Source organism: Protopterus annectens, chromosome 10.part0, assembly GCF_019279795.1.
Source record: "Protopterus annectens isolate FY-2018-M chromosome 10.part0, PAN1.0, whole genome shotgun sequence".
In the NCBI taxonomy this organism is placed as follows: Eukaryota; Metazoa; Chordata; order Ceratodontiformes; family Protopteridae; genus Protopterus; species Protopterus annectens.
The window spans coordinates 965,034,636-965,057,768 of record NC_056744.1 but is presented as its reverse complement, the minus strand read 5'-3'; the positions used below and the strand labels follow the sequence as shown (position 1 = coordinate 965,057,768).

The 23,133-nt window shown below is 42.2% G+C and overlaps 1 protein-coding gene across 1 annotated transcript in view; it reads right to left on the bottom strand.

Annotated features, from left to right (window-relative positions):
• AMT (aminomethyltransferase) overlaps window positions 1–19,677 on the bottom strand; it is a 525,939-nt gene extending 506,262 nt beyond the window's left edge. The window contains exon 1 of the mRNA XM_044085737.1: window positions 19,419–19,677. Coding sequence (XP_043941672.1) covers window positions 19,419–19,553 — 135 coding nt within the window. The 5' untranslated portion in view covers window positions 19,554–19,677. The remainder of the gene's footprint in view (window positions 1–19,418) is intronic.
• Between the last annotated feature and the right edge of the window lie 3,456 nt (window positions 19,678–23,133).

The following is a 23,133-nucleotide window of genomic DNA, read 5'->3' as shown; positions in this document are numbered from 1 at the left end:
ACAACTGCTCCTGTAAGACTGTCCTACAAAAAAAATAAATAAATAAAAAAGGGGGGTGGGGGCACTAACACCACTGCAGATTCCCTATTAAATGAGACTCGATACGGCAAAATGTAATAGCCAAGAGTTATTGTCCATGAATGTTCATAATACTTATGCAATGTACATAAAGTGAAAAAAGTGTGTCATTAAAAGTGCAAAAGCATGTAGAAAAATACAAACCTCAACAGTTGATCAAGAATCTTGAAAAAACATTCTGACAATACTCTCCAACATTCAGATCATTACAAAATGATCTGTCATCTTATACACATACTACAATAATATCCACAGAAAATATTCTAATAAATGTATTTTACAAGCTAAAGTCTGGGCATTTGAAAACATTTTTAGTGTTGCTACAGATAGCTCTTCATTCTCTACTTCAGTTCTTGGCTGGGTACCTTCTATATCTTTCATAAGTCAACACAGATTTTTGTGGAGTGCTCCATTTCTCCCACATCCCAAACACATGCCATTTGTTGAAATGGAAATTCTACAAACTATCCAACATGCCTGATGCATGGCCGACAAACCTTGTTGCTTTGTCAGTGACAGTTTGCACCTGGCACAGGCTCTTGCCTCCCCCACAGTGCCGATCATAACGAAATAAGGGTAATGCTGCTAAACACTAGGAGCTTAAACCAAAAACTGCACACCCTGGAAGCGCCCCTGTCACTGGAGGATGTAGACGTCTTTGCAGTCACAGAAACCTGGTTCAAGGCCTCAGATAGTACCCCAGACTTGCAAAGCTATAATGCCTTCCATACCTTCAGATCAAAAAACGAATGTGCGAGAACTAAACGAGGTGGTATTTCTATTTACATTAGAAATAAATTCACTTCTCAACTAGTTAAACAGGACAACTCCATGGAATTACTCCAAGTTCAGATTACTGTGGGTAAGACCCCCATTCAAGTCAGAGCCAGTTATAGATCCCCCCTCCATGGATCATGATGTGCACGAAGCCTACTTGACCAAACTGGAGTCAATCCAAATACTGCAATCACTCTGGCCATGGGGGATTTCAATTACTCCACCATCAACTGGGAAACCTATGCTAGCTCTACTTAACTGGCGCAAAACTTCCTTGACTTTGATAACCCAAATGCCTTCGAACTGGCAAGAATACCAGAACTCACAAAGGGTAAGTCAGACTAAAAACTTCAACAAGGCAAACTATACCCTCCTAGGGGAAGGCATAAAAGCATTCCAAGCCCCATCCCCAGCTGGAAGTAGTAATACAAAGGTTACACTAAAGCCCTGTACAATCACTTGTACAATTGTATAGACTCGGCTGTTCCAGAACCAAAGCCAGAGCCCCAAGTAAAAACAAGCCACCCTGTTGGACAACCAGTGTCAACAAACTGTACAACAAACGCAAAAAGTTGTTGTCCAAGAAAACAAAGGCAAGGCCCCAACAATGGAAAAGCACCTTCCTTAGCCTCAACAGGCAAATAAGACATGTCAAATTCTCCAAGGGTAACTGAGAAAAACTTAGCAATTACAGCTAAGGATAACCGTAAGGCCTTTTACAGCTATGTATGCAGCCTAAAAGGTTGGACCAAAGTATGTGCCAAACTAGTGACTAACAGTATCACACACAGTAATCCTGCAGAGAGATAGCACACCTGCTGGTGGACAGATCTGGCAAAAATTCCACACCCTTATCCCCTGCAAACTTATCACAAACCCTGTCCCCAACCCCCACCCTACATATCCAAACAGCAGGCCAGTAAAGCCTTGTCCAAGGCAAGAAACAAGAGCCTCTATGGGGCCAGACTGCATCCCAAGCTGTCTTCTAAACAAACTAAAACATGAAATAGCATCACCATTAAGCATCCTGTTCAATCACAGCCTAACCACAGGCTATGTTCCTGCAGAATGGAGAACAGCAACAGTTACCCCCCTCCACAAAGGTTGATTAGCAACAGACCTGGGGAATTATAGACCCACAAGTCTGACCAGCCTCATCTGTAAGGCCATGTAACATATGGACCTCATAAATAAAGACATAGGCAACCTCCAAATCCTGAATCTGACCCAATTTGGCTTGGTTAAGGGCAGATCCTGCCTGTTAAACCTGGTGGATTTCTTTGAAAATGTGACCAGGGCCAATGACACGGGCAAATCTGTGGACACAGCATACCTAGACTTGGCGAAGGCCTTCGACATAATCCCACACTCAGGCATTACTGATATACTTAGCAAACTAAATGTAAACCCATTTGTTGTTAGATGGGTCACCAACTGGCTCACAAACACACTATCAAAGTGGATGACTCCACATCAACCAGTACAAATGTCACCAGCGAGGTGCCACAAGGGTCAGTGCTGGACCCCTACTGTTTGGTGTACACTTCTCAGAAGTTCAGGTCAAAACTAAGGAGCTGTGGCTGAACAAGTCTGCGGACGACTGCAAACTGGGTGCAATTATCAAATCCCCAAATGATATCAGTATACTTCAGGAGGGTCTTATGCAGACCAATGACTGATGTCAAGTCATGGTCTCAAACTAAATGCAAAGAAATGCGTCATCATTCCCTTCACTAAAAACAATGTCCCTTCACACTATCAAATGTACCAACAAAGTAGTAAGGGATCTGGGATCACAAATAGACTGCGACCTTAACCTGGACCACCATGTGTTTACCGTAGAGGCTTTCTACGTAACACACTTGATTAGCAAAGGCATCAGCTCTAGAGCAACAGAGGTTATAACCCCTCTATACTTATCACTAATCATACCTATAACTCAGTATAATGTCCATTACGACATGTACCGTACAAAAGTACATGCAGCAATTGGAGATATTTCTAACAAAGAAGATCAAGGGTCTCCAACACATGCCTTACACAGACCGACTAAAGTCCCTGTCATTATACTTAGTATCATATAGACTTTTTAGGGGAGACTTGTGGCTGGTTTACAGAGCAAGCTCCAACCAAAACCTAATGAATTTGCTGCACATCCATAAATCAAACGGGACTAGAGCCACCCATTCCAGGAACCTAAATATGGCCTGCTACTTGAATGGGATGTGCTGGAGGGACAGATTTGTCTCCCAGCGACTGATGTGTCTTTGGAATAAACGTCCAATTCATGTGAAGCAGAGCACCTCTAGGACACTGTTCAAAAGGAACCTGGACAAGTCAATGGGGCACCATAAATTCTTACTGGGGATACTGCCCACAACCCTTCTGAACATGGGCAGTCATTATGATGCCCCTGCACTGGCCCAGTAATCAAGGAACCTCAATCATCACCACTAGCACCAATGAGGGATGTACACATTGGGAGGATGACAAGTACACACACAGTAAAGCACAATTTCCCTTAAGAGCACACAGAGATCACTGTCAGCCTGGGGCTGGTTTCTCCCTCTCTCTCCAGATCCCCAATAAGACTCCCCACTGGCACAGCTACAGGGTTAAGAACCGAGCTCAGCGGTCAAGCCAAAACCTCTAGCAACCTCTCTGTCCAACCAGTGCTTCATGTCCCTGTCCAAGTAGCTGACGCACACACTGAGATTTGATTTCTATACAAAACACACACAAGGCTGGCACAGGTTTACTAGCTATGCCCCCTTCTGCCCAGACTAAAAGGTAGTTATCACTACCACCAATCAGCTCTTTATCAGCTACTATAAGGCCCTTCCCAAAGGGTAACCAGTCCTACTGTGTGATGTTACTATTGTCCAAATGGTGTGACCAAGACTTGCAAGGCTATTTAAGAGTGGCCTGTACAGTGTCACCAAATACACATGCAAGTACTCTAAGAGCTAAAACATCTCTAAACAAACCAGCCACAATTAAAAGGTTTAACTATATTTAATAATAAAAGAACAAAACAATAATCAATACAGTAACTACGGAGTTCAGAATCACATGGAATATTTTAAAACAACATTGCAGGATAGTCTCAAATAAATACAGAAAACATCTAAACTAATCTACACTATATTCCTGTCTATATCTAAAATAAATCACTTTTCCCTAGTTACTTACTATTAGTAAGACAGAAGTGCTGAAGATGGGTGTTTCCAGGTCCAAAGACAAATACAAAATGCACAGTCTCAGAGAGTTCCTAAATTAATATCAAAACATTATTGCTGTGTCAGCTGGATGACATCAGTCTTGTCACCTGCCTTCAGTTCCTAGGCTAACAGAAACCTACATCTCTGTCAAAAATATCTCTCTCAGATGTGCAGCTACTAGGAAATCACAGAGCAATAAAAACACTTTACATTTTAAACTTAGTAATTATTTCTATTTCAAGACAATAGAAAGAAACTTGTAGCTCTAGACATCCTGTCTCCTTCAATGAAACAGAGATAAACACAATCGCAAAACATTCTGCTGTTTTCCAGTAGGGTACACTGAGGTTACATTCTTGAAGCTCAGTACATAACATACAGTTCTGTATAAATCATAGCAATATTCACAAATAACATAGAATTATTTACAAAATTCCAACTAGCTGGGCTGGCAGTGTCACATTTCTTCCCCCCAAGCTAGTTTTTCAAGTGACCCTTGAGAAACATTGCTTCAAAGGGATGAGCCTATCTGGGAATACCTTACCCCATTCCCTGTCTTGAGAGTCCCTCTACGTTGGCATTGCTAACCCCACTGCGGTGCTGCACTGTCATATCATATGTTTGCAACCCTAGGCTCCACCTTAGTACCTTGGCATTTTGCTGGCTGGCTCGATGTCACCATGTTAAGAGATTGTGGTCTAACTACAGTGAATTTCCTTCCACACAGATGAGGCTGAAGCTTCTGCAGTGCCCACACTATGGCTAGGCATTCCTTTTCTACAGCTGCACAGCATTCCTCCCTAGGTTGGAGACTACGACTGAGATAAACCACTGGGTACTCTTCGCCCTCTGAAGAAACCTGGCTAATTACAGCCCCCACCCCATGGTTTGAAGCATCCACCTGCACAACAAATTATTTTCTGTAATCTGGACTAGCTAACACAGGGGGTCCTCCTAAAGCTCCTTTAAGCTTCTGAAATGCCTGCTCCCATGCTGGGGTCCACACTAACTTACCTGGCCTGTTTTTCCCTTATCAGGTCTATGAGGGGTACAGCTATGGTATCAATTGAGGATGAACATTCTGTAGTACCCTGCTTTCCCAAAGAATGCCCTCACCTGCTTTTTGGTAAAAAGTGCAGGCCATCACTGAATGGCTTCCACTTTGGCAGGTACTGGCCTGATCTAAGTACTCCCCACTCTATAGCCCAGGTAGGAGACATCTGCCACACCCACATGACATTTGCTGGGCTTAATGGTTAACCCTGCCCTCTGTAGTCTGCCCGGCACCTCCCTGACATGCTGAAGGTACTCTTGCCAGGAATGGCTGTAGATGGCAATATCACCTAGGTAGGCAAGGGCAAAATCACCTGCTAGGATACAATCTACCAGCCTCTATAAAGTCGCTGAGGCATTTTTCATCCCAAAGGGCATTTTTGTGAACTCCTACAAGCCAAAAGGATTCACAAAGGCTGACCTCTCTCTAGCACTGAGAGTCAAGGCCACCTGATAGTAACCCTTGGTAAGATCAAAGGTGGTAATATACTTAGCCCCGCCCAGCTGCTCTAGGGCTTCATCTGTCCTAGGCATGGGGTAAGCATCTGACTCTGTGTGACTATTTAATTTTCTGTAGTCCACACAGAACCTGGTGCTCCCATCCTTCTTTGGTACCAGCACCACTGGGGAGGCCCAGGGACTGCTAGCCTCTTTAATTACCCCTAGTTCCAACATTTCCTGCATCGCCTCCCTCAGAGTCTGTTTAACTCTCTCAGGCACCCTACAAGGGGCCTACTTAATAGGCCTTTGAAGTCCACATGGTGTTGCACCTGGTAGATGCACCCTGGTTTCCCAGTGAACATGTCTCCAAACTCCTGTAACAATGCTCGGATTTCTTGAACTTGGGTAGGGGATAGCTGCTGGGACATTGCTACCCCTTCCACTGAAGTGTCAGTCTGAACTTCACTAAGGAGATCAGTCACCAGATCTCCCTCAGACTCCTCCTGCAATCCACTGCAAATACTCAGCATAAGGGCCTCCCTATCTTGGCAAGGTTTCATCATGCTAACATCGTACAATCTGTGCCCCTACCTCCTGCCTAGCAGTTCTCTCATGTAGTTAACATGACTGACCTTCCTTACCACCTTGTAGGGTCCCTCCCAAGCTGCCTGCAGCTTGTTGTGTCTGACGGGAATGAGAACCATTACCTGCACACTGAAGCATAATCTCTAGCTTGAGCATTCCTGTCATACCACACCTTTTTCTACTGTTGGTCTTCTGTCGGGTTCTCCTGGGTCAAGCCCACGAGTTCCCTGAGCTTTGTCCTGAGGTTTAGGACATATGCCACAACAGACTCCTTCTGGGATTCACACACACCATCCCACTCATCTTGAATCAAATCTAGAGGTCCCCTCACCCTATGCCCATACAGCAACTCAAAGGGTGAAAAACCTGTGGATTCCTGGAGAACCTCTCTGTAAGCACACAGGTGGGGCAAATATTTGTCCCAGTCCCTCTTAAACTGGTCTGCAAATGCCCATACCATTGCATTGAGTGTAGAGTTTAACCTCTCAACAAAACCATTAGTCTGGGGATGGTAGGGGTGGGCTTTAGGTGCTTAACCCCACAGTACTTCCACAGACAAGCAAGCAGGTCTGACATGAAATTGGCACCTCATTCAGTCAGTATTTCTATTGGGAAACCTACCCTGCTGAAAATCTCAAAGCATTTGCCACCTTTTCTGCCTCAATGGAGGACAGAGACACTGCCTCAGGGTATCTTGTAGCATATTCTACTACCACTAGGATATACTTTTTCCCTGTGGAACTTGGGGTACTCAGAGGCCCCACAATATCCATAACTACCCTCTGAAATGGCTCCTCAATCACAGACAAAGGCATCACAGGAGCTTTCACCCTGTCTCCTGCTATGCCTACTTTTTGGCACTGCAGTACCCTGTTACATCTCTAGAAATCCCAGACCAATAAAAGTTATGCATAATACATGTCTTTATACGTTCTACGCCCATATGACTTGCAAAGGGCATATCATGGGGTATGGCTAGACGTACTAGACAGTAGGCTCTGCGCAATATCAACTGCTGTATTCTCTCACCCTCCAGCCCTCCCTCAGGGGTCCACTCTCTATACAGTGACCCTTTGTCCAGGTATACAGATTCCCCTTTCCCTTGAGAACCAGGTGCCTCACTAGCTATCTCCCTCAGGCCTTGTAATGTAGGGTCTGAGAGCTGAGACTGTCTCAACTCTCTCTTTGTAACCCTTTCCAGCTCCTCTTCCACAGGAAGCCTGGCATCCTCCGACAGCGGTGCCTCACTGTCAGCCTGGGTACTACTAGTAACATCTGCCCTTGCAGTCACTCTGTCCAAGGGGACATCAGTACCCACAAGCAGCTGTGGCTCACCTTCAGTCTCACTGCTACAGGGTAGCTCCCTCCCTAGTAACCACCTCACCGGTCCTGGCTGCAAGTGTGCAGTCTGTCTGGGTCTCCCCCAGGCTACCAAACCCACGTTCTTTTATCCAAGCCTGACTGCATGTAACTGCAGGCATACACAGTACTGCATTATGAAAATCATTCCCTATCAGGACATATGCAGGGATATCCTCAAAACACAACTAGTTGCTGGCTTCCTTTTCCACCCTCCCAGTCAAGGCGAACCCTAGCCAAAGGTATCTGGAATGGGGTCCCTCCTAAAGCTCTGACTGGAGTACACTGCCCAAGCAAGTAGTGCTCCTCTGTAACCATTGCATGCTTCACAATGGTTAGGTCAGAGACTGTGTCTCCCTTAGCCATGGCCTCTTTCCCATTCACTAAGATAGGATATAACCTCTTGTGATAGTTTGGTACCCTTGTTGTCTTGAGACAACCTACTGTTGGCATTTTGTCATTCCCACTTACTGGCTCTCCCACCTTTTGTTCCCCACTTGCCTCTGTGGATATCTATATGCTACATGGTCCCACTGGGTGCATTTAAAACATTTAACCCTTGGTCGTGGACATGTACCTGGACTAGTGGCTTCCCTTGCTACTGGCGGACTTTGTTGGGACAGTCTGGGCTGCCCGCCATGGGTTCCCCTTAGATCCATGAGCAGCAATGGATGTCCCTTTCCTGTACAGTGATGCCCTGCTTGCTAGGTATAGGTCTCCATTCTTCCCCAACTCATCTACAGTATTGCATTGTCTATCAACTAACCAGATTCTCATGTCCTCAGTGAAAGTGCTAAGGTCTTGTTCCCTCACGAAAAGGTGTAACCTGACATCCACTCACCCACCTATGAAAAAAGTCCTTAGTTCAGCAACATATTCACACACACTCATCTGCCTTGCGTCTATGCTCACAAAACTATAAGCTTCAGACGTTAACTTAAAACATTCTAGCAAACAGTTCTTTACAACATTATAATGTAAACAATCAGTGTCAGACAGTTTGGAAAGAACAGTTACAGCTCTACCATGGAGTAAGGGCGTCAGGAGCCGTACCCAGAGCCCTTGGTCAACATTATACTGTTTAAATACCCTCTCAAACATATGCATGAAACTATCAAAATTATACCCCTCTGTAAATTGTGGAAGAAATTTACTGAACATTTGTTGCTTCTGGGGTTTGGTTACTCCCTTCCCCATTACCTCCATGACTCTGGCGAAGAGTCAACATCTTATTTTCATGTTGCCTCTGCCTCTCATTCTCCTCAGCCTCCAGATATCTCAGTCTCTCTGCTGCTTCTATTTACAAATGCTTGGCCTCCAATTCAAGTCTCTAACTCCAGAGGGATTTTTAAGTCCTCTGTGGAAAGGTTGAGCTGTCCCATTTTCCTGAGAGTTGGACATCTCCACGACCAGTCTGATTGTCCTCCTGGTTGCTATTCTGTGATGCAGCTGTGACTAAAGCTGCAATCATGTCTGCTTTAGTCAGGGTAGCATGCACCAGTCCTTTAGACTGACACATCTCAGCCAACTTGTCAGCTTGCCATACTCCTCTACTGACATGCTTGCATGCTCTTCCTGACCAACTAAGCTAACAACAAAAAAAAAAACAATTGTGATATGAACTCTGAATGTTCACCGTATGGCTGATTGAGAGTACAAGCACCTTTAGTGACCACTGTACAGAGGCTACAGAAATTCAATATCCACACCACTACAAGTCAATTAATGTGCGATATGACTAACTCACCACTGTCAACCAATTAATATGTGATGTGAATACATCACCACTGCCACCAATTAATATGTGATGCCCCTGCCCTGGCCCAGTAATCAAGGAGCCTCAATCCCCACCACTAGCACCAGTGAGGGACGTACACATTGGGAGGTTGCCAAGTCCACACACAGTAAAGCACAATTTCCCTTAAGAGCACACATAGATCACAGTCAGTCTGGTGCTGGTTTCTCCCTCTCTCTCTCTAGATCCCCAATAAGAGTCCCCACTGGCACAGCTATAGGGTTAAGTTCTCAGCCAAGCGGTCAAGCCAAAACCTCCAGCACCCTCTCTGTCCAACCAGTGCTTTGTGTCCCTGCCCAAGTAGCTGGCACACACACTTTGAGATTTTATTTATATACAAACACACACACTCCTGGGAAAGGGCTGGCACAGGTTTATTAGCTATGCCCCCTCCTGCCCAGACTAAAAGGAAGTTATCACTACCACCAACCAGCTCTTTATCAACTACTATAAGGTCCTTCCCAAAGGGTGACTAATCCTACTGTGTGATGTTACTATTATCCAAATGGTTAAGTGTGGCCAAGACTCGCAAGGCTATTTAAGAGTGGCCTGTTCAGTGTCACCAAATATATATGGAAGTTAAAATACCTCTAAATAAACCAGCTGCAATTAAAAGCTTTAAGTATATTTAATAATACTTAATAAAAGAACAAAACAACATTCAATCAATACAGTAACTACACAGTTCAGAATCACAGGGAATATTTTAAAACAACACTGCAGGATAGTCTCAAATAAATACAGAAAACATCTAAACTAATCTTCACTATGTTCCTATCTATATCTAAAATAAATCACTTTACCCTAGTTACATACTATTAGCAAGACAGAAGTGCTGAAGATGGATGTTTCCAGGTCAAAAATGCACAGTCTCTGACAGAATTCTCAAATTAGTATCAAAACATTACTGCTTGACTTCACTCTGTCACCTCCCTTCAGTTCCCAGGCTAAGAGAACCCAACATCTCTGTGTCAGAAATATTTCTCTCTCAGATGTGCAGCTACTAGGAAGTCACAGAGCAATAAGACACTTTACATTTTAAACCTAGTAATTATTTCTGTTTCACGACAATAGAAAAAAACTTGTAGCTCTAGACATCCTGTCTCCTTCAGTGAAAGAGAGATAAACACAATTGTAAAACATTCTTTTCTTTTTCAGTAGGGTACACTGTGGTTACATTCTTGAAGCTCAGTAGATAACATGTAGTTCTGTATAAATCATAGCAATATTCACAAATAACACAGAATTATTTACAAAATTCCAGCTAGCTGGGCTGGCAGTGTCACAGTTATTACTAAATACAATCCTGGGCATACAACATTAGGATGAAATGGCTAGGCTTGAAATGGCCTCTGGGTCGATAGCCTAGTAACCTCCTATGATCCTTAAGACAGACAGATACACATGCATGTATCAGAAAATGCATGAATAAATGCAGTCATTTATTTGTACAAGAATCACTCGGCAAAATGCAGACACCCCCCCCCCCTCCTCGTTCACCACTTGGGTAACATTACACTTCACATGATGCATTCACAATTTCTTTTTACAGTAGGCACAGTCAAAAGAAGCTTTGGAGTAAAAGCACAGAACAGTTGGATCTGAAGGCCTCCCACATAAATCAGTGCAGATGGAAACATCTATTTACTACCTTACACATTACTCACGTCATTTCACAATTTCTACTGTCTCAGTCCTATTGAAAGAAGCCCTTAAGAATGTAAGATGTTAGATCTCTAGGCTTGCCACTAAACCTAACAGCCTTCCTGAAGTTTGATGGCTGTTGTTCCATAGTGAAATTTATGTGTATACCAACATATGCACCAAGATCCTTTTAAAGAAATGTGAAGGGAATAGAACCATGGCAAAGGCAGGAGAAGCCTGTTCCAAAGGCAAGAGTGCTTGAATGATAAATTTGTCATTAATAGTACTACTGCTAACGGATAGTTTTAAGGCAGTTTGTCGATACTTTCCCTTCCATGCACTGCATCTCAAGAAAGACAGAGTAATTTCTGGTCTGGAAAACAAAGCATAAATTCCCTCCCAAATGCCTTCTGCCATGGAAGTAGCTATGATATTAAGAAGAACTGGTTTTGAAGTCTTTATAACCTACGTTGCCAAGAGCTTCCTGGTGAGGAATTTTCTGGATCCTCTTCAGATAAACCAGGTACAGTATATGATCAAATCCCACTACTAGAGATCCGAAAGACTTGTTTAGCAACTTTTCACCCTATCTTCCTGGTAAGCTCATCAATTAAAACTGCTACAAATATGAAATATTCAAGATGGCTTCTCGTTCTACAGTATTCAGAAATCATATTCAGTTAAAAAGATTTAGAATATTTAAAGTTTCAATAATCCTATTCATTTTAACAGATTTTATCAAGTGTGAAATTTCAATTACCTTCACTATAACAACATTCAATAACTAGTTTATTCAGTATTATACACCATGCATTAAACTGTACAAGACTTATACAGCCGATTATCATTATCAAATGTACCATAAAACTGTAAACTTCATTTTGTGTCTGGTTTCTGGTATGTGACTGAAAAAGTTAATTTGTGGATTAGTCCACCCAAATTATTACAGAGAATAAATAAATACAATACCAGAATGAAAACTGTCCACAAGCTCACTAAGTACAGACCACTACCAAAAGTCACTATGAGTTAATGAAGGGACATGGGGGTAGATAATGCATTAATCAAGTTAAACATTTTTTATATCCGGCTGTTAACCAGGTGAGCCCAACAGACACAAATAATGGGGGAATGTGACAGTAGTAACTGGTTTAGTATTAGTATTAGTAGTGGTTTAGTCACAGTAAGCAATGACATACTAACAAAAACTCCAGTATGAGGAATATTAGTAGCAGAAACTTTAATCCTCTGTTATATAATGCCAGGCAATTCTATCAAACTTGAAGGGGGGGAATAATTTTCCTGACCTGATGAAATTATATCGGACTTTCTATATTCTATAATGTAATGACGTGCTGCAAACTTGAGGATTTTGGTCAATAGGCAGAACCAGTCTCATGGAAAATAAGTTACCTCACAACACACACTTTAAGGGAAAAGTGTTGGAAAATACTCCCTTACTCCCAAAATGGCCCTGGGATATTACTTTAAAGACCTGCCTTACTAACACTGAGTAATGCCTATGCTGAAACAGCTTTAACCTATGTAATGGCAAAGTCATGGCTGTGCTTTAATGCAGCTCACTAGCACTTATGAGCTGATCTGTCCTCTAAATCTCCAATGAAAACATCTGGATGGCTGTGTTATGAAAGTTGTGGAAGTGGTTCCATTGCTAAAATATTTGAAGCTCTGCTTACATCAATCTGTACCTCTGGCTTTCACATAATATATCTCACAATGACTGAAAAAAGGTTCACAAAAATCTTGTGCTTCCTTACAGACTCAGAACCTGACTGATGCATAACCTTACATTTGCAGACGCTATTGAGACCCTGATCCACCCAAGACATGCTTTGGTGGACTGGACCCAAGTTCATTAAAAGATAATTTCACCTTATAAGTTTTGCTTTAATCAAGACAGTTTCATCTGTACAATAACAGCTTTGCTTGACAAATACTAACAAACAGCTTACATCTTACTCATTTATTTTCACTTCAAAGCTAGCACAATGAATTTGTCTAAGTCTGCACAGCATATGTAGAACAGCACTGAATGAGGCCTACACACTAAAAAGCTAAAGCCAGACTGCCAGTTCAGATTTATGAACTGTAACTGTCAAGTCTCAGACAACTGAGCTCTCCGCAAGTCAGCCAGGGGATTTAAACAACTTCCTACCTCAGCAATGCAATGTAGGGGGCTGGTGACAGAAGTTACTAAGAACTGCAAACAAGACAAAACAAACACTGTAATTTACATACTCTGGAAAGAAGATTTAAATGACTATATCCAAAAGCAATTTTACAATTAACAATTCATTTACAATTAACACAACTCAGTGAACAAATGAAAAGATAAAGATCAGACTTAAAAGCAATTTATGCTTGGGCAATGTGCTACCCAAATACAAAACTATTAAAATACACAGGTGATTACAAAAGATGGCACTCTTCCTGATATAACACATACAAAACAAGAAGCATGCAAGCTGCAGTCCCGAGCCTACAAGAGATGCCAAAAACCTGAAGATTCACTGCCCAAAGGGCAAAGGTAAGTTGATGGTGCATGAATATAATAATACCAGGTATGTCCTGTTCCAAGCCCCTGACAGTATGTATTTTTTCACCCACCATGTTAATATAGACTCACACCACTTGACAACCCTACCCCTGAGAGGTCACAATCAAGTGCCAAGATGTATAGAACGGCTTTCTAGCAGAACCTTTGTATGTTCACAGACACTGACCGAGTGCCCACAGGCAGGCAGTACTACCTCTCATCAGTGATGCAGTTTTTATATAACATATGATTTCTGTAGTAGAATCATTCCTGCTACTAGATTTTTTTTTTTTTGATAAAACATTATAAATGGACCTTTGGAATCACCTGATATACTATCTACACTAATAATGATGTCACCTGTAATCGCTACAAGAATCCCCCCCCCCCGACCCCGCAAAAAAAAAAAAAAACTCTGCATCCTATAAGCTTCCATCACGTTTGGACAGCCCAATGTCCCAGCAATGCAAGTCTGCCTGGCATGGATGTTGTGAATTCACAAAGACAGGCACACTATTTCTGCTAAACTTTACCTCTGTCTTTATGTTATAGGTTCATGGGTGTTTACGAGGCTAAAGACCACAAGGGCATTTTTAAGCCTAGCTATGCATCTCAAATCTCTGACAAGTTCTGGTACCCTTGATAAGTGTAAGCAGGGGCTTGGGAGATGAAACAAACATTTACATGCAGGGGGGCCTGGGAAATGAAACATTTACATGCTGCTTGTGTCCATTAGAGACACAGGTGCAAAACCAGGGATGAAGTTCCTGTTCCCCATCCAACTGTCCACGTTATATCTGAATTGGGTTAGGGAGAACTCTGTTTCACATGAATGGGGAGCCTGTTTCAGAGAAGATGTATTCTCTGGGATACATACCTGTCTCTCTTTAGAACAGGTTATTCTGGTGCTGTTTGTTTTACGGATATGCAGGAGGTCCATCAGAGTGAGGACTGACAATGTCTTAATCTAACATGTGACATGTACAACAGTCCATATGGCTGCATCATATGTCCACATGTCAGCTGCAGAGCAGTGCCAATGAAGATTATAAATAATTCCTCACCTATAACACAGAGCCATAGCCTCACATTTGATTAAAGCACATATCAATGAGTCAGAATGGACAGTGTGTGTGACATGAAGAGATATGTGAGCTTTCCACAAACTGTTATGCTATCTATTGCTCATTTGGAATCAGAAGAGCTTGTGTCACATCAATTTACACTGTGCATAAATAATACAGTCCACCTAAACTGCATGTCATAAATGAATTATCTGGCGCTGCAGATTGCTATGCCTGCAATCTGTGCCACATCTTTCTTGTCTTACAATTACTCAGAGATGTGTTAGCTGCAGCAGGACCACATTCATGGACATCATCCACATTGTTATCCTGAATTACTTGAAATCCAGCCCAGCAACACTGTCCACAGAGACAGACGGAGAAGCCAGTGATACATATGTAAGTAAAGAGAGACATAATTGTATAAGAAACATAGTACCCCAGGCTCTGTAATATTATGGTGACACAAAACACAGTTGAAGAAAAGAAACACAGGATAGCAAAACTGGATCACTTTCAGGCTACTGTTATTTATAAAGAACACATAACTGCAAAGCTCTCTCAGCTGGATCAGCCTGTCTGCCAAACTAAGCTAAAATGAACTTAGCTCGGCTCACAAGTAATACATAAAAAAGGGATGTCATCAACTAGCCGGAATTATCAAAATCTAGCATCCCAAAGCATCTGATAAAATCTACAGCCACATTCCTAAAAACTTGTCAATCAAATGTGCAGCAGGTGACTGAGCATTTACTAGAACAGAGCTGAACTGCGGAATTAACTTGTCTACAATTCAAGGTAAACTACGCATGCAGAGCTTTCACAGCAAAACTCAAATATTTCTCCATTCCTCTGGTAAGTGTTAATGTGTTCTCAGAATGACAGATGGATTCCTTTTTTTTTTTGCTATAAACATAATATATCAGAATGCACAATGAGTACATAATGCTGTAAACTGGGAATACCAGTATGCACACTGGGTACATAATGCTGTAAGCACTGTATATTGGTGTACAAACAGATTAGAAAGTGGTCTCTCTCTGACTTAGTTGCCGTGTAACTACTTTGTCAACTTACACTCTGCTCACACTTGCTGCCAGTTCTTTTGTGTGGCACCTGCAGCACTCTTGATCACAGCATCAATAACTTTCTGCATACTACCAGGCACATTTCAATGTCTAGACACTATGGTTTATTCATACTACCCAAAAATCAAACCTCTTTATAAAGCTACCAACCAGTAGTTATATACTAAAAAACAGTACTGTGGTACATCCCACAGGCCTTACATCTTGCATACGAGTCTTACGCATAATTCTAAAATGCCACACCAAGGTATTATCATTTTTTTTTTGGTTTACACTCTTTAGTATTATTAGTTTCAGCACTTTCCTGTTAGATTATACAAAGTTATTTGTACAAATATAGCCTAACAAGTCAATTACCTGCAGTCAGAACCTGTGTGACACAATCTTCAAAATGGATAAATAATTGTTAATGCGCCAGTGGAACAATGCTCTACTTCATAGGTTGGTACTAGGCTATCGGCCCTACGGCCTATGCAAGCCTAGCCACAAAAATTCCCTGGAAATTTTTCCCACAATATTTACTTCTCAAGGCTCCTGTCTAGCAGGGCGACTGACATGATCCCCGGGGTGAATTTCCTATCTCCCATCCAATCATCAAGGTTCTTTTTGAAGAGGGCCAATGAGGCACTCTGCTTGACATGTATGGGCAGTCTGGGCAGTCTATTCCAGAGTATGGGGAGTCTCTGGGTCAGGAACCTATCCCTCCAGCATGTTTTGTTCATTGTGATAAGGTTTAGATCCCTGGAGCGTATGGCTCTGAGGGATTGGGATTTCTTTAAGTGGAGCATGTCCAACAGCTCAGGGTTTGACACGGCCTTGTATGTTAAGCAGAGATCGCCTCTGAGTAGACGATATGCCACAGAGTATAGCTGGAGTTTTTCTAAACTATCAGCATATGGCATCTGCTTTAGGCCTTTAATTATTTTAGTGAGGTATTTCTGTGGCCTTTCCAGCTGTTGCAGATGTCTTGTGAGGTACATACCAAATGGGGCATTATACTCTATAATGGGTCTAATGAGGGATGAGTACAGTGAGACAATGACCTCCTTTTTTCTGGATGAAAAGCCCTTAGTGATGAGGTGTGCCACATAGAAGGATTTCCTGACTGTTGTGGCGATGTGGTTATCGAAAGTGAGACCACTGTCCACTTGTGTCCCTAAGTCTCTCATCACACTTTCGATGTTTAGTGTCCTGCCACCTATGTGATAGTTCATGGGTACATGTTTTTTCCAATGGGGATAACAATACATTTCTTGGCATTAAGCTTGAGCCCATGGCTCTGGCACCAGGCATCTGTTTCTGTAAGGCCCTTTTGTAGAATATCCACATCATTTGGGGATTCAATAATGGCTCCCAGTTTGCAGTCATCTACAAACTTTGTTAGCCAGAGTCCCTTAGTGTTGGCCTGTACTTCAGAGAAGTAGATGCCAAACAAGAGTGGTCCCAGGACTGAACCCTGAGGTACTCCACTTGTCACTTGTCTGGAGCTGAATTTGGAGTCGGCTACTTTTACAGTCTGGGTTCTGTCAATAAGCCAGTTGGCAACCCATCGAGTGGTGTACGGATTTATGCCCAGATTAGTAGGTTTATCTATGATTCCAGAGTGGGGGATGGTGTCAAAGGCCTTGGCGAGGTCCAGATAGGCTGTGTGGACCGCCTTACCCTCATCCACAGCTCTGGAGACCGATTCAAAGAAGTCAATCAGATTCAGGAGACAAGATCGGCACTTCACAAACCCAAACTGGGTGGGGTCCAGTGTTTGAAGGTTGTCAATGTCTTTGTTTATAAGTTCCATGATAATGCTTTCCATGCCCTTGCAGATCAGGCTTGTCAGACTGATGGGACAGTAGTTCCCGGGATCCAAGGCGGATCCTCCTTGTGGAGCGGGATAACTGTAGCTGTGCACCACTCGGTGGGCACGAAGCCTGAGGTGAGGCTATGATTAAACATGACACTTAGGTGGGGTGCCAGTTAATTTTGTAGTTCATGTAGTATACAGCCTGGGATGTCATCTGGTCCCATGGATGCTGTATTCTTAGCTTTGGAGAGTGTTGTTTCTACCTGTGTGGCTGTGATTATCGGAATTTGGCAATCTTTTGGTATTGAGATGGGCCCGTTAGGGGTGAAGTTGGCACTAAATCGATCTGCCAGGATATTGGCAATATCCTTGGGATCAGTATATTTAATGCCATTCTGTTGTAGCTCAGAGCAGATCTGAGCATTGCCATTTAGATGCTTCACATAACTATAGAATGCCTTGTGGTTGTCTTTGGAATCTTTGGCAATTTTATTTTCATAACTAGCTTTTGAGGATTTTATGAGGGATCTCAGCTTCTTACTGAGGCTGGTGAGGGATTTTTTTGCATCCTGGGATTTTCCTCTTTTCTGCAACAGTTTCTTCCTTCTGTTATATAGTTTGTTTATAGCAGGGGACCACCAGATTGGCTTCCTTTTTTTGGAGAAGAGCATCTTGGTTCTATTTGGGATGGCACGATTCATGCACAAGTGGATGTGCTTGTACAGTGCCTTAGTGTAGGATTTTGCAGTCGAACTTCCAGATCCCGTCTGCGTGGGTGTTGTGAAGTTTGTCACTTCTGACTTCAGTAGCATGAAGTTGGCTTTGGAGAAGTTTTTTTAAGGAGGTTTCCTTACTGGGGGGTGGGGGTGGGATGTGGATGTCAAGGGTGATTTCTCACAACAGTGCTGAGTGTGAATAAACACTGGCATATACCAGGTGCTATAACTAGGATTTCTGCAACTCTACACTTACTTCTACAATGTAGCCCTCCATGTAATGCCCACTATGTAGCATTTGACAGCAGTGTACCAATGTGACTACTCACATTCAGAATGGAGTCAGAAATTTCAAATTTACATATCATATCAAGCTGCTATACTGTTGCACATTCTAAAAAAATATACTACAATGTGTTAATTTTTGTTGCCACTCCATCATCACCATACAAAGTCCATTTGGTCCTTCGAGGAAGGTGCCAGCTGGACAGCAGACATCAAACAAGCTGCAAGGTTAAAAATACTTGACTTATGAAAATAAATATAAACTTGTATGGGGGAGAAAATGCTATTCTGCCAAGACGGTAATTATGCACCAACAGACTGTCTGCACCCTAGCATGCTTCTGCTCATGAAGCAGAAAAAATACTGCCCAGTTCTTCAATTATGTATGGCTCAATTATTCAAGGGAACCTGACACCTATGACTTCAGTGTGGCATGACAGCAGCAAAAACCTGCACCCTCACCCCATCCACTTCAGTGTGACATGACAGCATCAAAAACATGCACACTCCCCAATGAAAAAAGCTAACTTCAGCCACTTCATCTGCAACCCCCATGCCCACATTCACTAGTCCAACACAAGTCTTCTGGTTCACAAATTGGCAACTAGTTAGAAAACAACATACATCACCACAAACACATTTACTTATTTTACTGATTCACTTAACTCCTTTTATGTGCTTCAAAGCTGGGCAACTGCATTTTACTGTTTCATTATGACCACCCCCAACACGCAAACAAAAAAGTGATTTCACACCATAGCATTCTCAGTGCACACCAGACTGCACCCTACTATGTAGAATGTTTTGATTCTGAACTATACGTCTTTCTGTTATAGTTCTTAGCCCCCAGTGGGACGTACCATCCAGCCCTCTGTATTGTCTCTTGTGTGTTATGAGTGGAAGTAAAAGCATTATTTATAGCCCCGAAATTCTCCTTGCAGCTGTGGATATACTTACCTGTTGAGCTGAACTCCAGAATCGGGAACCTGCAGCTGTTCCTATTCCAAACCGGAGAGCAGACGCAACAGGTAACACCGAAACTCGGGAAGCAATCCTGCTGCAACAAATCCCCAAAACTTTCTGCGCCCACATTATATTGCCCTTCTGCGTTGTCTCACAGTCACAACGATTTTAGAATCTTTACAGAAAACACAACAGAGACCTAGGAAGCGGCTAGAAAAGGTCTAACCGCTGCCAGTGTCGCAGCAACTCCGTTTTGCTGCCACCCGGCGGATAAACTATGACATTTCTACCCCCAGCAAAATCCCGTAATGTTTTTTTTTTTTTTCGCTCTTCAAGCAACACAGACGTCACGTGTGTGAAACTTTACCCATAGCCCGTGTTTTTCTTATTATTAGCATCAGCAACGTCACCATCAACCTGGAATGCCGGACTTCTCATTTTTATGTATTTTGTATTTACAGCCATGTACTATTGCCCGGTCGAATCCCCCCACCTGTCTTTGATTTTGGCTCATATATTTGCGCTGTCCTCCTGAAACTTTTGATTGATTTCCTGATACCTCACGTGAGGACTGTGATCAGTTAATAATGCCAGACATTCATACCACTTAACATCTTAGCACAAGAGTAGGGGTGTAGCCAGCAAATTCCATTTTGTACTCACAAGCTCTTAGTGCCCCCTATCACTAAAAAATGGACACATTTCTCAAAATGCTGCCCCTAAACACTTAATAAATGTAAATCACATTTACAGCTGTTACAACTATTGAAGATATTGCTTTTAGATTAGCAATATTGCACCTGTTGTTGGAGGCATTCATTTGGACAGTTGTAGACATAATATGACTAAATATAACTGAAGGAAAAAATGTATTCCAGTACAAAGAGTATGACTGGCTACACCCTCGACAAGAAATCTGGACAGAGACAAAAATAATGGGGGGTCAACGACCCAAAAATAGGGACAAATTGTAAATACTGCTCTTATAACCATAGAAAGTTGATATAAAAAAATTTTTTGTGTTACCATGCATTTTTCTGAAGGATATGAAGCCTGAAACTCAAGGATATGTCATAATTTAGTGGATTTAGTACTCACCGATTTTCCAGAAAACCACACTTTTTTATGAGAAACAGACCAAAAATAGGCAAAAATCTGGATATTCTGCAAAAATCTGGACAGCTGAGAGATATGCAGACATTAGAGTTTCATACTTCTTATTGCTAGGAAAACACATGTCAATGCAAAACACGTTGACCCATTAACATTTCAGGTGAATAACAGTAATATTTAAACATTTTTAAAGACTGTCTCTCATTATTTCTGTCCTTGTCCCAAATTCTTGAGCAAAGAAGTTCAGAGGTATGTCACCTCGACCTTCCTATATATAAAAATAGTCATATCCCTAAAACAGTGCAACATTCTGCTTTTAAGCATCCATCTTCTAAACCCTAGTAATCTTCCAGACAAGGATTCTGTACTCAAATCTCATGTTATTCTCCCACCCACTAACATAACTTTTTAAAAATGTATATACCTCTCTAAATGCTGTACCTCCAGTTGCTAAATATAGACCTAATTTTCATCTGTTGCAACAAATACCTATAAAAACGACAGTTTTGAGAGAACATTCCTATAGCTAAGAATAGTGTGTGTATGCATGCATTATAGACATTAATCTAGACAGTTCTAGATGCTCTGGCCTCTATAAGTCATTAGATTTCTGAGAGATGCTCATAACAAGTCATCTTAGCTAAGTATAGGTTAAGTATATGCCTGGTTACACTCACCACTTCAATCATTTCAGCCATTCTGAACAGCTACAATGACCAAAAGAGGCTTTCCTGAAATGTTTTGTGGCTTCATGGCTTTGAGCATATCAAATCTGCACTGGATTACGAGACAGCATACTGAAACTTGATTCTGTCTAATATCACTGATTCATAATATTTACCACCCTACCGCAGAAGCATTTGTTATGACTGTCATTGTGCAGGAAGGAAAAGGGGACTGAATGAATAAACATTTCTGGACAAGACTGTCATTGTGGAGCCACCACTGAAGGTGCGGTTAGCAAGATTTGGATACTGGTATTACTATGGAAATGGGTTCTGAATTCTACTCCCACTGAACCTTCAGTGTGCAAGAACACATTTATACTTTTTTGGGATGTCAAGAGTATTGTGGCTGCCACTGGACCTATAACTTTACAATGTTAGTGTCACTTGGGAGAGTGTCAGAAGAAAATGAACACTGTACTGGAGATTGGTAGCTCTGTCCACAGGAAGGCTTGCAAATAGGTGTGACATCTCCAAATGGAACTTTGTGGTTTGCAATGAAAGTTCTAATGACTAGAACAGAAGGAGTAAGTCATCTCTGACTTGTGTGGCTAGATACCAGGAGCCCATCAATAGGACAAGATTCTGCATCCACTCAATCTGTGATAGGCAACTATGGCTACATGCATTTGCTAAACAGCCTCAGGGTTGTGGTCAAACAAATTTGAGGGCCCTTAACTAGTAACATTTGGTTTTTATGTTGAAATGCAGGAATCTCTTGGATGCCTTAGTTATTTTTATGTATAGACAGGTATCCGCAAACGTGGAATGGTGGGCTGCAGCAGGACAATCCAGAAGTTTTTTTGTTTTTTTTTATGTAAACACTTAAGTTTTGAAATCTTTCACCAGTCTGAGGTTCTTTGTCTTTTTAGGGGCTAAAAAGAATCTGAAATAAACTATGGAGTCTGTATGGTTTGTTGGCAAAAACAATGATGAGCCATCATAAGGTACTGGTAAAGGATGCTGTGAATTTTTCTGTAAATGCACAATGCCTAAGTGGGACAGGGCATCTCATAGTGGCAGCTGACTTGAGAGCACATGCTGTTCCATCTGCAGCATTGTGCAAAAGTTGAACGGAGAAGGTAGAAAGTTTTTAGAATCAATGCCTGGAAAAGCATCTTCTAACGCAGTTTCCTACAGGGCACTCTTTTCAAAGTCTCTATGGTCTTCTCCACTAGGTCATGCTGAAACATTACCATGCACATCAGATAATTAATGGCCCTAATCATAAAGATTGCTAACATGTAAATGCACATACCAAGGTGATCCAAAGCCTGAGACTCCTTGTCATGGGTATGGACCACTAGGCTCTATTCAGAGGGCTCCTTTATAAAGGTTGCAGCTATCACAGTGGAGTCAGCTACAAGCTCCTTATTCAAATATTGCCAATCTTTGGAGGACTGGAGAATCTTGTATGCTGTCCTTGAAATGCATTCTGTCACACTGGACTCTCACCAAGCTTCCTGAAAGTCCAACAAAACCATTTAAATACACAAAAACATACTCGGAGGCTCTAAATAAAAATCTGCAAAAGCAACAGAGACCTCCAAAGCAGACATCCAAGCAACCTCCACCCCCCCCCAACACAAACCATGAAACACATCCTTCACAAAACCAGTGTGCCATGCAATCACAGCCCTTAAGGCAAAATAACATACCCAACACACTAGTAATAGGTGACTCTATAGTCAGGTTCACTGACGTCCCACTCCCTAGGCTGAACAAGGAGAAGGTTACTGTTAGCTGCCTGTTGGGTGCCAGGATCCGCCACATAACACAAGCACTCAGGTCACTCCAGAACAAGTACAAATATGACTCTGTCATTGTCCATGTTGGTGTGAATGACCTGAGCCATACCTCCCTGGACTACA